Source organism: Melopsittacus undulatus, chromosome 4 (genome assembly GCF_012275295.1).
Source record: "Melopsittacus undulatus isolate bMelUnd1 chromosome 4, bMelUnd1.mat.Z, whole genome shotgun sequence".
NCBI classification, from domain to species: domain Eukaryota; kingdom Metazoa; phylum Chordata; class Aves; order Psittaciformes; family Psittaculidae; genus Melopsittacus; species Melopsittacus undulatus.
The window spans coordinates 36,468,528-36,486,476 of NC_047530.1; the positions used below are offsets into that span (position 1 = coordinate 36,468,528).

General features: G+C 48.3%; 1 protein-coding gene across 1 annotated transcript; it reads right to left on the reverse strand.

Moving 5' to 3' along the window:
• Nucleotides 1–291: 291 nt before the first annotated feature.
• Nucleotides 292–17,721, reverse strand: DLST (dihydrolipoamide S-succinyltransferase). Its single transcript, XM_034062005.1, has 15 exons — nt 17,653–17,721; nt 13,127–13,160; nt 11,778–11,826; nt 10,682–10,737; nt 10,262–10,336; nt 9,833–9,888; nt 8,991–9,102; nt 8,341–8,499; nt 7,978–8,051; nt 7,199–7,296; nt 5,215–5,345; nt 4,657–4,730; nt 3,702–3,785; nt 3,015–3,182; nt 292–2,532 (listed from the first exon to the last, which is right to left on the reverse strand). Exons 1-15 carry the CDS (start codon nt 17,719–17,721, stop codon nt 2,398–2,400), a joined length of 1,374 nt encoding a protein of 457 aa, XP_033917896.1. The 3' UTR covers nt 292–2,397.
• Between the last annotated feature and the right edge of the window lie 228 nt (nt 17,722–17,949).

Consider the following 17,949-nt stretch of genomic DNA (forward strand, 5'->3'; position numbering starts at 1 on the left):
GGGGCCTCCCCTCTCTAGTGCAGCATGCAGTGGCCGAACCCTCGAGCAGCAAACCTGCACCTTCGGCCACCAGCCGCCTTGTCCTGTGATTCAGGGGAGGTTCAGCAGAGGAAGCCAAACCTGGCTCCTCACAACACAGTGCCATCAGCGTCACCCAGAAAGGCCAAAACCAATGAAGCTCCAAGCATGGCAGCTGCATGACCCTTCTACAGCAAGCAAGCCCCAGCACTGCAGAGTAAATACAGCTGTTTGTTAGGCTGCATCATTTTAAGAGCTTGACTGTCCATTCACTTCCTGGGTAAAGACCTCATTTATTGCAGCTCCAGACACAATACAGGCATTGCCCTTCCCCAGGCTCATGTGCAAAGTCAAAATAGGCCCTCTGTATCCTAAACCAGCATGGAGGGCTGGGTGCTAGCAGCATTCTTAATCAGAACCTTCTCTTTCACTCCATTCATTCATGGAAGAGCATGTAGTCTTTGTCTTTCCTTTTCAGCACAAGGAAGGGGTTTTTCCACTCCTCCCAACCTTCTACTTCAACCAGGGACAATCAGGGAAAAGCTGGCTCCACATACAGTTTGTCATTAGCTGCCAGGAAGATTCAAGAACCAGTCCTAGGTACTGCTCTCCCTGTGGCCAGCTTGCCAGCTGTGAGTGCAATCATTTTCTGTTACAAGGGGGTACTTTCTTCACTCATAGCTGGGAAGGGCAAACCACCCTCCAAAGTTCATGTCAGAGCTGGAAAAACCCTGCTATGATCCAGGAACGACTTCATACTGTTCCAACAGGGACAGCTCCTTGGAGAAACACTCTCAGCACCACAGACAGCTTTTGCTTTACAGTTCTTTGATCTTCCCTCCTTCCCCCCTCTGCAACCCAAACAGCCTTTATCACCACTTGCATGATTTACAACTCTTCCCTGTTGTAGCAGGGAAAAAACAACCTGGCTCCATACCTGCACTTTGAAGATCCTGCCCCAGGTCTCCCTCTTGGCCACCATGCTGCTTAGCAAACACTGGGATTTCCTAACCATCTGCAACAGTTGTTACTAGACCAAGAAAAGGATGATTTCCAGCCCTGAAAACCTCATCTATGCTGGGAAGAGCCAATTCTGTGCCAGAGACAGTTTGAGGACAGCAGAGTTCACAGCCAGAGAAGCCTCAATTTAGTACCACTACCGATGGGCCCAGCCCTAATTTCCTCTTTTCTCACACCACCAGGTAACATGCTTCTTACATCACACTAGGGATGCAGCTGATGCCCAAGTCCTCACCCAGGAGCTGCTGCTCACACCACCCCCCTCCAAACACACCCCACCTCGCAGCCATTGCCCAGTTTTATTTCATTTAAAATCCGCTGTGTTAAATATTTTAGTTACAAGTTCTGTGTAGAGGGTAAGAGTAATAGACTCTGCAGGCACTAGCAACCCCCTCAGTCCCCCATACATGTGTGCGCTATCAGATTAAGGACTGCCCCCCTCCCCCCAGACCAGCATCCTCAGGCTGGGATATACATTACAGTTAAAGCCCTGGCCCTCCCCAGCACTCTGTGCTGGTAGCAGGCCAAGCCCTCGCACGCAGGAAGCCAGCAGTCGGATCCACTATCAGTGAGCTGTGATTCAAGGACAGCTGCTGGGGGCTGGTTCTTACCCCCATGTCAGGCATGTAATGGTGAAAGGGTTGTCCCCCCGCAGGGAACAGTGCTACCTCCACAGAGGTCATGGGCTCTGCCCACCTGGACATGAACATTCACGCCACAGTGACTGGGCTGGAGAGAGACAATCAATCTCCAAGGGAAAACAGGGGAGCTGCCACCACTGCGTGCCTGTCTGCAGAGGGCACTGCCAGAGGCATGACACCTACCTCAAGCCCGGCTCTGATCAAACCCTCTGCTGCAAGCAGCCTGCAGGTCCCCAGACTGCCCTTGCACGGCAGATGAGTGTGAAATACTTTAAAGCAAAACAGGGACATAAGATTAGCCTTTCCTCTCCTCTCCCTCCCAGGAACCTCAGTGCTAGGAAATAAAGCTGAACGCACCTTGGAGTGGCAGGGAAGGGTACCCTAGCACAGCAGCAGCAAGCAGTTTCCAGTGGTACAGGACAAGCTAGAGGTAAGAGTTTGGTGTTGTGAGGGAGAGGATGTCATACAGACAGGTCTGGAAAGGCAGTGCCAAACAGTGGTTGGCCCACTGCATAGCAACCCTCGTGAGAAAATGAACCTTTGCTAAACAAAATAGGAGAGGAGGTAGGAGCTATCCCCACAATTCCCTCTGGGACAGCTCCGATCACAGCGGAGGGAGGGAGACTGGAATGACCCCTGCCAGTTCCTGAATGCCCTGCATTGGCCCTGCCGGTGCTGCGGCCCTGCCCTGGGTGGGTTGCGTGGGGGTGAGGCTGCTCTACAGGTCGAGCAGGAGCACGCGGGGATCCTCCACCGCTGCCTTGATCTTGCGCAGGAAGGTCACTGCCTCTCTGCCATCAATGAGCCGGTGATCATACGTCAGTGCCACGTACATCATGGGCCGCACCTCGATCTGAAAGGGAGAATTAGACATCAGTGAGCTCAGCCCTACCGTGGACACAATGCCCTCTACAGGCTTTTTCCTACCCTGAATCCAGGGCTCAGACCCTCTTGGATGTGTCCTGCTTGGCAGGATTACCTATCCACTCACTCACCCAGGCACTGACCATCACCCAGGCTGGGTCCACAGCGTACAAGACTAGGGCCCTTTCTGGAGCTGTTCTCTGTCACAAAGGCTACAGCATCCTCCTCACACCTAAGCAGATTGATTATCCAGTTCTCCCCATCACAGACAGGACAAGCACATCCTGCACACCTCAGGCAAGTACTGGTGCCATCAAAGCTGCCCTACATCCATTAGTCTCTGCTCCTCATTCACAGCAAAGCCTTTCAGAAGTTGACACCAACCCCCTAGAAAAAGCATGTGGGCTACAGTCCTTATCCCACTGAGCCTTCTCCTCTGTTCACTGACACCTCCTGTGCAGCTCCACCTACCTTGCCTCCCACAGCCACAGGCCTGTCGAAGATGGCATGCATGCCTAATATGGCAGACTGGGGTGGGTTAATGATAGGTGTCCCAAAGAGTGACCCAAAAACCCCTCCATTGCTGATTGTGAAAGTGCCACCATCCATGTCTTCAATGGCCAGTTCATTCTTCCGTGCCTAGAAGAAAAAGTAAGGTCTTAGAAAGCCACACAAATCAGAAGGCAAAGCATGAGGGTTTGGACATTTGCTCTCTCCAGGAATAAATGCTGATGGCAAGAGCTTCACTTATTGATCTGTTCAGCTGAAAACTAGAACCAATTACTTGAAAATGTATCCTGTTGCTAGGTCTGAATATTTACTGGCTTTGGGGAAAGATTCTCTCCTTCCAACTCCTGCTTTTGCAGGAGACAGAGACTTCTACCCCAGGGCAGTTCAGCCATGGCCTCTAAAGACAGAGATGAAGACGCTAATGCATAGTTTGCAGTCTTCTGGAAAGGCAACAAGTAAATAGCCCCGTCCTGTAAGGCACAGGCACAGCTACAGATGTAACTGGATCACTCCCCACAGCACAAGTCAGTGTGTCAGAGGTCAGAGATGACGACAACAGAGGGACCGAAACAATTCATGCCTGTCCAGCACCCCCCGTTCTTTCCATTCCTCTCCACCCTTTTCAGAAAAAGCTCCAACTTTCCTTACCTTCTCCCCCAGCTCGTAGATAGCACGCTCAATGTCAGCATAGTTCATGTTTTCTACATTCCTAACGACAGGGACCACAAGACCCTAGGGAGAAGCAAAGCGCATGATCAGCTAATTCACTCCAGTGCCACACAGACAACTGCTCCAGGCAGGAGCCTGGCCTCAGCCCAGCAGCATTCCTGCCTCCTGCTCAGCACACAGCAGGTAGTTGGCAGAGCTGCCTTGCACCCTGGCAGCTGGCCGGGAAGCTGGGCATGACACACACTAAGGGCTGACTCCATAAATGAGACCTCATCTTTGCCTTGTAAGCCTGTCCCATAAAATCAACCAGGTCTGTCTGGATCCAGCTCCACATTCACAAAGGCAGGTGAGGCTCTGGGCAGAATTCAGCTGCCACCTCTTTCTCTGTGAGAAGAGTGGAATCCCTTTATGCTGGTACTTCTCTAGACTTTGGGAGCAGTGACAGTTTCAGTCCTGTCCAAGCCTGGCCAAAGCCTCACAACAGAACTAATTAATTCAGTATCTTCATCTCCATTCCATATTCTACCTGGACAAGAACATCTCTGAATCAGCAATTTCATTTACAGAAAAGGTGGAACAACACAGCAGCATTAGCCTTGGGACAGGACATGCAAAGCTTTTACTGTCTATTCCACATCCTCATGGGTCCATGAAAAAAAACAGTTTCCCTAACCTGGCTCTGCTCATTAGCCACTGAGATCTTTACTGGCCTTGTTATTATATCTCCTACTACAGTGGAAGAGTATTCTTGGTCCTCCATCTTCTTCCAAACCCCATCTCAGCAGTCCACAATGTCTCAGATGCATCATTTAGAAAATCAGCCTCATCAGTAAATTTCTGCTGCAGCAGAGCTCAAACTGAATTGGCTCAAACTACATGACCAACCTAGACCTGAGGCTGCAGGAAGCACAGACAAAACAGCCAAGGTACCTACCCGGGGAGTTGCTACAGCAACACTGATGTCCACATAGTCCCTGTACACAATCTCTTTGGTTGTGTCATCAATCACTAGAAGGAGAAAAAAAGATGTGTCGCACATACAGTACGCAAGATCAAGGGCTCAACAGGCCAGAAGCAGCCACGAAACTGTAATTCTGGCAGTCTGTTCCAGTGCTCTGCACCCTCAGTCTCCCTCAGACATCCCCTTGGTTATTCTCTTCTGTGTTGAGAAAGTCCCTTGACACCTCCCAGGAACTGCACTGCACCTGCAGCAGGCACCTCTGCACCAACATGCAGAGTCTGCTGGCTCTGCCTTCTGCAGACTGCACATGCAAGGCCCCAGCCTGACTCCAGGCAATCCCTATCTAATAGAGCAGCTCTTGGCAAGCTGTGCTCCCCCTATATAAACGGCTCTAGAAAATCAGCTACAGCAAGTAGGACTGTCCTCCTTCTTCCTGTCTGACTTGCTTGTCCAAACTACTTGCCTCACCATGGACCTGGTTACCTGCTTTCCCCCACTCTGCCATGTTCACTGGTGAGACAGGCAACTCACCTGCATTCACAACGGGCTGGTCCTGCAGAGCAAAAGCTGCAGCTTTCACAAAAGCTGACATGAAACCTAGCTTCAGGTTGTGCTTTTTCAGGAAGGGATCCCTGTGTATAGCTCTCATCTCCCGGATGTTGCTGTAAAACACACGGCAACACTGGTCAGCAGGGAGTCCAAGAAAACACTGTTCCCTTGCTCTGTAATAGATTTCAGTGCCATCCCCTAGGACTGCAAACCTTCACCAACCACCTCAGTCTGCTGAAATATCCTTCAAGCATCATAGCTGAAGTGGGCTGAAGGTAGCTCTAAAGCCCCTGCCAAAGGATCTAACAGGAGCTGGACTTGGACCACAGACTCAACAGGACAGGGTTAGCCTGCATGGCCCACACTCCCGAGCACAAAAGCAAGATGGGACATGGCCTATTTTGTGCTTAGGCCTGATATTGCTTCCAGTTCTCAGGAGACACCAGTGCTGACAGCAGTGTGGCACCACAGACAGCAACTGCAGCTAAGGCTGTGCCAGCCCCAGAAGGGTTAAAAACCAGGAAATGCCAAGAGGAGAGAAGACACACATGGTGATTGAGGAAAAGGACATCAGTCATCATGCAAGTCCAGCACCAGACAGCACAATGATGCCTCCATACCCAACTCTCTGGCTTTGGGAGTTGATTGAACATGAAAGAAATCTTTCCAGCTGCTATGGCAGTGGGTGCCAGCCCACCCACAGCCCTTAACCAGACTAATCGTGTTTCCCCACTGTTTTATTTATCAGAACTGGGGCCATTTACAGAAAGTCAACAAATCTATGGCTACAACCTCTATCTATGCCAGGCTAGTACCAGATGCGTTGGAATTGCATGGTCCCTTTCCCCCTCTAGAGACCTCGAGTATTTGAAGAGACAATTTCAGCTAGGGGCAGGGTTCTCCATGGTCTGGAGTGTTTGTTTTCCTGCGCCTAACCTTGTTTAGGGCTAAGATTACCACCCAAAGACATTAGTGGCTCCCAAGACACAAGGACTGCAGCAATGGGGATGAGGTTTGCTACAAAACCGGCTCATTATGGCTTCCTCCTTTCAGACACTGACCCCCATGGGAAGCAGGAGGCCCCAGCACAGGTCCTCATGAGTCAACCTCACAGCAATCGATCCAAAACCAGATTACCAGATGCAATGAGAGCCCGAGGCCAGCGTAAAGCGACACCTCAATAAGCCTCTGAGAGGAGATAAAGCTGCAGCACTTCCCCTCCAATCAAGACTATTTTGCCAGCCTTATTGTTCTGAGACCCAAATATTTACATGTTTTGTCTTAAGGAGCCGAATAGGATTTCACAAGGCAATTTGATTTGGGCACAATTTCCCCTTAATGCACTGTAACATAAGCTGCCCACCCTCCAAAGCCATTAGTGCATTCAGTCCATGCAAGCACTTGAGTCAGAAGACCCCCCACCTGCCCAGAGCGGATGGGTAAGGATGCTAGCCTGCCTCTGGAAACCTGCACCGTCCGACAGCAAAGGCCTCAGACCTATGTAATGCTCACCTGAAAGGCTGATGAGCCCTGGGGAACCACCTTATTGGAACCTAAATATGCCCACCTCCAAAAGCAGTAATCTGATGGGGTGGCAGAAAGCAGATGATACAACTTGCTGCCTTCTGACAGCCACTATACAAGTGATACCAGTCACTTCTGCTCTTCTGCTCAACATTCACCAGTCCTTAACCAAGAAGCACACAGATAAGGAACCAGACTGCCCCTTTCACAACCAGTGGATGACTCCCAAGGAATGAAAGGCCATTAGGAAGCTATGCATCCCTCACACCACAACCCCAGCATAGCCCTGATGAAGCTGCGCAGACAGTGGTACACACCTAAGAAAGAGGTCCCAAAAGATGGGCAATCTTTCCAAAGAGAATCAGCAAGGTCTTGACTGGTAGGTAAAGATGACTGCCTACATCTATTGTTGCTCATAAAGGGAAAGAGGTCTGCTCCTCACCTCATATCAATCTCATTGAAAGTGGTCAGCATGGCACAAGTATTCTGAGCCTCCTTCAGCCGCTGAGCAATACGCTGGCGCATCCTGTTCATTTTCACCTGAAAATTAAAAAGATATAAGCAGAAGCTGCCTCAAGCTCATCCAAGGGGGATAAAGCACAAGAAACTCAAAAGACTCTTGTTCTTGCCATTTTGTTGACTAGTAATAGATGCCTAGGGCCAAGGTTTTCACTCCAGGTCTCCATGAGGAGCATGACAGGCTGAGGAGTCGATTCCACTATGGAGCTGCCCAGCTCAACTCACAGTTCATTTGAAAAGCCGTGCTGAACTGCATCACAGTGTAATTACTTCTGACCTACATGTTCCTTAGGACCTCCAAGCACACATGGGTTTCCAGCATGAGACTAACATGAGAAGAGCAAGACTGCTAAGAAAGCAGGCTGCCCAGCCATGTTCTCTTAACCATGCACAAGGTAGGTGCAGCAGCCTCAGCCCTTTGCTGAGGGCTTGTGGACAGACCAACCAGATCACACGGAGCCTTCTGTGCTTGATCAGCAGAGCTCGAGACAAGACTTTTGACTGTGTCAGACTGGACCTGTCTCTTCCTCCACCCCACTAAGTGGAGCCCTCATGTAGAGAACTTCCCCATCTGTCACAGCCCCACTGAGCTGGGTGTGAACAGGTAGATACGGACACATCTAGGTAGCTCAAAGCTGATGCCAGAACAGACTGTCACTCAGCAACAGAAGTGCTGGCCAGGCCACTACTCCCACAGCTTACCCTATGCTCTGATCTGGCACCTTTGCTGGGCGCTGCCTCCCCAGGAGGGGCTGCCGCTGGCTTCACCGCAGACACTGAGGGTAAAGAACACATCAGTCAAAAAGGGAAGTCAGGGCTTGATCACAAAATGCCCTGAGGTAAAAAGCCCATTTGAGCTCCTTGCTCAAGCAACACAGTGTGGAAGCAGTCTTGAACTGGGCTGGGCAGGTTTCAGGCATAGCTGAGCTCTCCAAATGGAGCATGCAGGACAACAGGGCAGGGGGGCCTTCACCATAAATGCTAGACTATTTGCTCTCTTTAACCTTACATACGCTCCTTAAGGAAGAGAGGCTTGAAAATAGGAGAAAACAGCTGCTGTCTCACCTGGTTTGCTGTCGATGGGCTGCGCTGGTGTAGGCGGCACTGGTGGCATTGTAGTGGGAATTGGTGCTGCAGCAGGGGGAGGAGCAGCTGCAGCTACAGGTTCAGGGGCTGCAGGAGGAGGAGGAGGAGCTGCTGCTGGTTTGGCCTTGGCAGGAGCAGCTGAAAGACAAGGAAGAATCATGGTAAGGGCAATGATGGCCTCCACTGTCAGCTGTCCCTGAGTCCAACCAACTTGATAAAAGTTAACCCTCTGGCAGAGTGCTTTACAGTTCTCAGAACTATTGGACTGACAGAGGCCACCACAAGAGGATCCCATGATGAAAGTGTTTTACTCATTGACACCCTAGATCTCCTCACTGTGCAGGAGACTGGATGCTAAAGAGAAGAGGATGGAGAAGGGAGTTATACAGGAGAATTCTCACATAATTTTAGCTTAGAGTTGCAGTTTCCTACAGAGGAAGCAGAAGAAAAGTTCCCCCTCAGAAGAACTACAATTATGTTTGGACAACAGAAGTATTTTCTTCCAACTGCAGATGCAGATGGAGAAAGCATTTACTGTCTCTCAGGATCCCTTTAAATACCTTGTTTCTATCTTAAGAAAAAAGATTGGTGGAAACAGGAAGAACTGTGCAATAACTTGCATGACTCACCTCCAGTTTTCCTGAGTTTGAACAGAGGTGTCCCCCCTTCCACTTTGCCACCATCAGGTACCAGAAGGGCTTCAATCACACCAGCTGCTGGAGCTGGAACTTGCACTGATGTCTGCAAAAAGGAAAACCAGTGGAATTTTCCCAACCACTGGATGGAGAACAAGTGCCCAAGAGCAGAATTTTGTGCCAATACATAGAAGTTTTAGGAGATGGTGGCATTGTAATGTACAGCCTGACCTTCCTGCTTCAGGGTACAATCAAGAATTGACCTGCTGTCAGCATCTTCCTGACAGCAACAATGGAAGCAGAACTTGGCAGGCAGCTTCAGCAAGAACTTCAAAGCTTAAGATTCTTTTAAGGAGTGAGTAAATTTAAAGGGTAAATTTACAGCCATGTGAAGACATCCTATGGCTCTGCAGAATTCTCCTTTGTTTAAACACAAACAGGTTTCAAAGCTTAGAGCATCAAAATTGGAAGGAGCAGGGAAACTGCAGCTCCAGCAAATATCTTAATATGCTTCATCAAATGCATGAGGAAGGAAGAGTTGAGAAAGAATTCTCACTTAAGGCACAGTCAGCTTTCACACTAGATGAGAAAAGCTTTTCTCCATGAAGGGAGCAGGAGACAGAGGCAGGGCGTGCAGGCTCTAGGAGCTCTTGGCATTAGAGGAGCCATACAGTGTACCTATTATGAAACTACAAAAAGGTTTGGTCCAAAAGTTGTGGCTTTGAGCAACCTGGTCTAGTGGAAGTTGTCCCTGCCCATGGCAGGGGGGTAGAACTAGATGATATTTAAGTTTCTTTCCAGCTCAAACCATTCTGTGATTCTATGAAAACTCTTACCTTGTCTGTTTCAATTTCACACACCACTTCATCTTCTGCCACTGTGTCTCCAACAGCTGAATGATAAGATATGAAGACCACTGTGAGGAGGGAGTCATGCTCTGGCCATGCTCTTAATCCACAGCTACCTCCCCCACTAAACCAGACTTTTCTAACTCCAGTTCTTTGTGACTTCTAAAGAGAAGTCTAGCTCAATTAATATAATGCCTAGTCAGTCCAATTCCAGTTGAGGCATCACCCTTCACCCAACATCATCCATGACAGAGAAGTACTGAAATAGTAACTTCAATCTTTACCCCTTAGGAGATGTGCAATTAACATCTCCCTTCTGTCACAGACTGAAGGGCACAGAGCAGGCTGTCAGCCAGTGAACCCAATCTGTCCAGTGCAGCAGTACCAGTGCTGAGAATTTCAGAGGCAACTGCTCACCTTTCTCCCACCTGACATCTCCTTCTGTGACTGACTCTGCAAAGGCTGGTGTGTTCACCGTAACCACGTCATCCCCTGTGAGAGAGAGAGACAGACTTGAACACACTCAGAGCTCAAAACTTATGCCGTTGCTTCACTCTTGTCATCAGGACTCTAGCAGAGGGTGTAGGTCAACAGACCTTCTCCTTGCTTCAATACTGAATAACATTTAAACACAACAGAACAAACCCCCATCGAACTGAAAGGCACACTGTGACAGGAACACCAGATAAAAGTCTTTAGGGCCCTGGAATATAAACCCTCAGCCAACCATCAAGGTGGGAGAGCACTGGGCCTAGGACAGAAGAGCTTCAGCTGTTGCCAGGACAGCAACAGGTAGCACAAGAGCCATCCCACTGACTCCTCTGACTTTTTACTTACTACGTACTGCAGTGGTTCTGAAGTAACGGACAGTGAAGACACTGGAGCTATTTACTCTGCACAAAAAGAGAAAGATGTGAACACAGGAGCATGCTTCTTTGCAGGCTGCAGGCACCAAGCTCAAGCTCAGAATTTACGTTTGCTTAACTGATCTGAAAGGCTGCTCAGCAGTTCTGGTCTATTTGTTCCAAAGGACTCCTACTTATTGTTCAAGCTGCAACAATCCCACTATGAAAGGAAATATTACAGCTTACCATCACTAGTGCTCTCTGAAACTCTGTGAGAACTGACATTTATGGAATCAGAATTTAGGGGAGAGAACCCAAAAGAACCCCTGTGGTTTAAACACTGACCTAGCCAGCCCACCCTATGCCCAAGACTAGCACAATAACCATTTTTTACCTCCACATCAGGACTGTCATCTCTACAGAAGTTGCTAGATTGCTCCAAAAAAAGAGAAAGCACCATACATTGCCAATGGTAACACATCAGAGACAGCTATTTCTTTCCATCATGTCCCTTCATAAGGAGCTGGCAATCCCAAGCAGTTCAAAGGATGTTTTTAATACCTACTGACACCTCCTTTAGAAATCTGAAGAAAATGTGCTTCAGCATTTCCTATAACATAGGGTACTTAGTGCAAACAGACCATCTTTGCAAGCTTTTATGGATATGCTTTAAAGTTATTTCCCCAAATACATTTTTACAAGACCACCTCAGCAATGCAAATCATGCCACATGAATAACAGCTCCTTGGACCACTCCACTTCTCCTGACTATGGTAGCCTCCAGGAGGCTACCACAGAGCAAACAAAACTTCTAGTCAGATAATCAAACGGTAAAGATCCATTTAGCACAAATCTCCTCATTCCTGTCCCTTCCTTGCATCAGTATTTGAACAAAGCTCATTTTCTTTAAGCATATGACAGATCCTGACCTGAAAACCCTAAATTTTCTTAGGGCTGGCTCCAAGCTCCTATAATGTGCATAGGGATTTTATGAAAGCCAACCATATTCTGCATTCCAGGCCCCAGATCTTATCAGGGCTAGAGCAGCTTCAGCCTTTCCCCATCACGGCTTTCCTGGAGATACTTACACAAGCTTCCTGCTGTTCGTATAAGCCAGTCCCTGGCTCCCAGCCACACCTGTGAACGAAAATGGTGTTACCCCACAGGAATGTTATCCAGTCCGTGAGTGTTCCTGTCAGGTACAAGAGTGCAGAGGACACCACTGTCCAGCCTGAAAGAAGCTTGTGACTAAGTGGGCAATATAGCCACCTCAGTGCCTTCAGACCTGCCCAGAGCTTGCCAGGAACAGTAGTCTCGCCTTCATCTAGATTTACAGAGATGGGAGAAACAGTTATATCTTGATCTCAAAGCTAATAAAGATAACTTTGGAAAGGGCAAACAAAGCAGCAGCTACTCCAGTCAAACCAACCCAGGAAACAGCTACAAAGGAATGCTAAAACCTCAGTTGCTGCTGAGTTATCCTAACACAAAGGGGTTCCTAATAGGAACAAAGCATCAGTCACCTATGAGGCATCCCCAGGAAGCCTCACAGTTGCATGGACAGGAGTAAGGAGTCAAAAAAGAACTTAACATAGGGTTTAGGGCACAGCACCAAGCCACCATCATCCTTATTCTCTGCTCACCCCTGTCCCAAGAACTTCCTTTTCCAAAACCCAGAGCAGGTACTTGCATGTATAGCTTCCTGGTTTCACACACCCCACTGCCCTTTCCCACACTGCTCACATGCCCTGACACTGCAAGTTTTATTACAAACTGATCTCCTGTCCTTTATCTCTTTCAGGGCACTGAGCAGTTTTCCAGACTGATCCTGAAGCGAGTCAGCACAGCAAGTGGAGAACACAGTTATCCCAATCACATAACGCCAGAAGGAAGAACCATTTTCCCACTTGATTTTCCTCAGCTACACAATTTTGACACCATCCCCTCCTGAAGAGCTGACATTGGAGCTCTAGAAACCGGAAAAGGTAAGCAGATGAAACTGGTTTCTCAAAGTGCAATCAGAAGTGAGTGATGTCATGTTATATAAACACAGTACAGCTAGGGAAAAAAAAAGCAGAGCTCTGGGAAAATCCAGTTTAAGCACTGAAGAGGAGTTCACAGGCATACTAGATGTGACATGTTAGTTCACATTCACCCATCATTTTCAAAGGAGTTTATTTGAGAGCTAGGCTCTGCAACAGTATGTGTTTCAAGCACTGCAATGCTTGAAACACACCGTGCTGCTGCTGTGAAGTCTTTACCAGAGTCAAATGGATTAGACAGTACGTATATTCAGCAAGGGAGGCACTCACATGGAAACACAGCTCATTTCACTGTTTCTTCATTACATGATTGACAATCAAACCTATTACCCATTTCCATCATCAGCTCCAGTTTGTCTAGGCAGTTTGAAATTAAATAAAAGTGTAAGACTCACCAGACAGAGAGCATCTTGCCAGAGTGCAGTTCCCCTGTCAGAGAGAAGAGGAACTATCAGTATTGTAAAAAGACAGACCCACCCTAGAACAACTTTGGTTTTCCCACAAGACCCGGATGAGAGACAGGTCCCTCCATTCCCATACTCCAGACTGCAGGCATGCTACTACACCAGGCTGCAAGAGTGGGAGATGGTGAGAATTTACATCCTTCTTTTTGCTTTGCCTTCTTTCCTGCAGAGTGATGTTAAACCTGATGCACTTGGCTTTCAGTTGTGGCTCCAGCTGTTTTGACCTTCTCATGCACATTTTCCTCTTAAAGAAGGAACAGATTTCTAAAGACTAATTCGATAGAATTTGCTATGAATGAGAGGGTCAAGGGTAGCTACTGGATAGGATGACAAAACATCCCATAATGTTTGCTCCTGCAGTCATGAATGCAGCACCTGGTTTTTGTTTGTTTGCTTGTTTTAAGGCTATGGAGCCTCTGAACTCCAGAAGGCCAGAACTGCCCTCAAAGGCAAAATTTATACTGCTTTCAGTGAGCCACGAATTCCATCTTCTGGCAATGTTTCACTTCATACACATGCCATCATTGACTGCACTCCTAGCTTCACATAACATTCCTCAAAAGACATTTCAAGATATTCCAGTTACTTTCCCTATTGTTATCACAAATTTCTCTGGCAGAACTAGCAGATCTGGAGAGCCTAAGAACTCTTTAAAAGCTATAGGAAAATATCACAGTAACCATGACAAAAATGCAGTTGATGATTTGGAACAACAGCTTGGAACAGCAACTACTCAGCAGGTCAAAGTACCCCTATCCAGCAGCTAAGCTAAGAGGTAAACACGTCACATCTTCAGTGTCTCTGAAGGAAAGTTTGCAGGTAAGCCCTGCTTTCAGCTTAACCAGAGCAAGCAGGATGGGATATAACTGATCTTGACTATCAAAATAATTTGTGGAGGTGTGTGTGATAAGGCAACACACAGATCAAGAATCAAAGAGATACTTCAGCTTGTCACACTGTCTGCAGGACTAAGTGCTGTAGACGGTGTGTATGCAGAATGCAAAAAAATATTTAATGAACACTTCATACCATAAAATTACTGGCAAGCCTGGAACTGGCCTTCACAGTTTAATTATCCAAACTTACTGATGGATTTGGCTTCTGGAATTTTAACGTACAGTCAACTAAATGACAGATCATCAATTCAACAAGATTATGGTCAGCTGTGCTGCAGATGCAGGCAGCCGGGCTGACCTCCTGCTACAGGAGCCTTGGTCTGGCAGAGCTCAGAAGCTCCAGCACAGCAGGGACCAACAATCTGGGAGAGACAGTCCTGAAAAGCTGCCTTCTGGCCAGGCCCACTGGATCCCCTGCCCTAGGTCTGGTTGGGGAAAGGAAACAGGGAGCACTGTGCAGACTCTGTACAGTCATCATGAACACTTAATCTTGGTTAAGTACTGGCCCTCTTCTAGCTCTGATCTGGTTTGTGTAGAGCCAGCCCTGAGCTGGGATCAATAAAATGAACTTCAACTTAACTCTGCTTGGCCAAGTGTCTAAAGCACCACAATCTTCAGCACATACATTAGTTCCTGTATTGATCAAATTCTTTCCAGTTTCCACAGTGCCCCAGACAATATGTAGTCAATCACAGATAAAGTATCAAGTGACCTGAGCTCCTCTCTGCCCCTGAATGTTTTCCTGTGTGTTTTATAAAAAAAGTGGTTAAAGGTATTCCTAGCATCCCAGAAAATAACTTGTTAATAATGGGGATCAGCAACAGACTGAAGCACAAAGAGGCAATTTTATTTGCTCATGACCAGTTCAGTGTAAAGTTAAAAAGGTTTAGAAGGCCTGTCCTTAAATTATTGTGAGAAAACACATCTGCAGCTCTGTTCCATGAAAGGTGCCAAGTGTGTATTCCGCAAGTCCTGCAGAACTAAGAAAAAAAAAAGCTATCACTCTATGCTTGTCTTTTAGGTTAAAAAATGAGGGCAAGAGCTCTAATGTGTGGAGGAAGCCATTAGTAAAAGATACTGAGACTTCTCTGTCTTTTGTTCTGCAGAACTGCTGTGTGTCCATCTCTTAACTACAGTACCTTGAAGATGCTCAGTGCAGCTCTGGGAGATGGCTAACAACACTGTTTCCTGTTCCCTGTTTCGCTGAAGGGATTGCTGTGATTGCATCTGTTCCTGATATCACCTGGCTAAATCTGCCCTCTGCCTGATGTTGGCATTTCTTCAGTGAAAACGGACACATTTAGATTTTCTAGCTAGCATTTGCACTTTGGGTCACTTTAAACAGCCAGCCTTCACTTGGAGAAGTAAGTCTTGGTCTAATTAGCTAGTGACTCACTCATGTACCAAGTGATTAATTTTTCCCCCATGTTTCACATGACTTCTCAGAATTGCTTTTACAACCAATGTCAAAGTGACCCGGGCACACAGTGCCCCAGGCCACACCTTTCAAGGAGAGGTCACCTTCCAGTAGTTCACTACACACAGAAATAAATTATGTAACGCATCAGCTAAAGCAACAGCCTGTATACCTACAGATTTGCTCTCCAACAGTGAGAACAGGGACCACTTCAGGTAAGGACATTAACGGAACAGGAGTTAATTTCAACCAGAAGCCCAGTGCTAAGCAGCTCTGGTGACAAGCAAAGAAGCAATCGGTTTTTCTGCCCAGTCTTCTTCAAAGAAAAGCAGCTCCTACTTTTAGCAACAACGATGAGCACAAACCACTGCTGCACACAAAAACCAACTGCGCCTCTTCTACGGATTTTAATGCAATTATAGACTGGCAGGGCAGATGCTAAGATGGGATGGAGATAACAATGATGAGTAGTAAAGGATACTGTTACTAAGACAACAGGCTTAGAACTCCTCCAGCATGTGGAGAGGATCAAGCAGGGAAGAAAAAGTTCTTCACAAACTCTTCTCCAGATAAAAAGAACAACTTGATTCTCAAAGCATTGAGTGCAGTTCCTGATCAAACCATCTTTTTTCAGGCTTGTTCTCAGGACATTTTTGGGTTATCCTTCAACAGCTGCCCCACCCACCTCAAGTTTTACATTCTCAGATGTAGGCAGCTGATGCACGTTCATGGTTCCTAACTCATTTCCGAACCCAGGACCTTGTTCTCTTTTGCAAGATCATCAAAATCCGGCCAACCCTTCCCTAACCCTGTTGTTTCTTGCTGACTCCACTGTTCTCCCATTCAACCCTTATTTTTGTTTTGTTTGCCAAATTCTGGTGTTTCTGTCTCTCCAGAAAGCCTGTATTATCCCCTTCATCAAAACTTATGTCCCATACCCCTACTCAAATGGAAAGCAACCACCACCATCCTGACTTCTCAACTTTTCCAGTACATCTAACAGATTAACAAAAATTATCTCCCTTTCCTAGTGCTCACCTATACCCTCCTGATTTGCAGACTAGCTTTGTAAGAGGTTTGAATACTCCATCTGGGTTCCCCCCCCCATTCTTTATAATTACACAGAACCACTGAGTGCTAACAAAGGTTAAATATTGTTAAAATGCCTCTCAAATAAGCTTGTTTTTAACTGCACTATAATCAATTTGTATCTACATACATATATAACAATATATAGGCTTTATAGTGCAGTTATAGAGATATACAAATATATATATATATACACACACATTTATAAAGACATATCTGTCTGTGGAGCCCAGAGACGAGTATTTAACATAGAACAGCATAACACGCTTAAATTTTCAACATTACAATGAGCTGCCAACACTTGCTCACCTACATTTACACAATGGCAAAATGAAATCTCACGTTGTAAGGCTTCAGCTGGTCAGCTGGAAGTAATATTCTTCCTCCTGTAGGTAGGTGGATGTATGTATGCATATGCATGCGTTTACACACAGATGTACACAGAGCTATGTATGTTTAGTATTTAGACGGAAGATGTGACCAACGGTCAGAAAACGGCAGGCGCGCCGGTGCTGATGTGAGTAGCAGACTCTGGCCGTTCAAGACTCTGCAAGCCCAAGCTTCCACCGGCACAGGTTACTGCCACCGCATCGCTTCAACGCCTGCTTCCACAACCGAGCACAGAATTAAATCAGCAAGCAGCAACAGGCGGTGACGGCGGAGCCCGAGAGCAGCGGTTCTGGGCAGCTCCGCCGCCGGTCAGCTCTGCCCGGTGCCGCAGGCGAGCCGACGCCCTGCGCTGCGGGGCCCTGCCCGGGCGGGGAGGCAGGGGGGAGCTGCACCCGCCCCGGCGGCGCCGAGCGCGGGAGGGCACTGCGCTCCCACCGGCCCCTGGGGGGGATCAGCCCCGCCGCCCGGCCCAGGCCGCCCAGCCCACCCCTGCCCCTGTGTGTGTGTGTGTCCGGCGCCGCGGTACTCCGCGGGCGGGGGGTGGGGGGGGGTAAAGCGGGGGACGAGTCCCGGTGTCCTTGGCGCCGCCGTCCCCGCCCGCCCAACCGCCGCCCTCTCGTTCCTCCCTCCCCGCGGCCGATGCAGGTCCCCGCGGCGGGCAGTACCTGCCGGAGGGCGCGCAGCGAGCGGCCCACCGCCCGGCCGAGGCAGCGGGACCGCCACAGCAGCAGCATCGCGGCAGCGGGAGCGGCCGGAGGGCGGACACCGGAAGCAGGCCCGGCGCAAGCAGGAAGTGCGCAGGGCCGGACCAACTTCTCCGGGACGGGGGGAACGGGGCCAAAGGGACGGCACCATCGCGGGCGGGGTGGGGGATGCTGTGTGACAGGGACAGGCTGTAGTACCACAGGAGCCTCCTGTTGAACCGTACCTAAGGTGCCCCCACGACCCCATGCGGGGCTGGT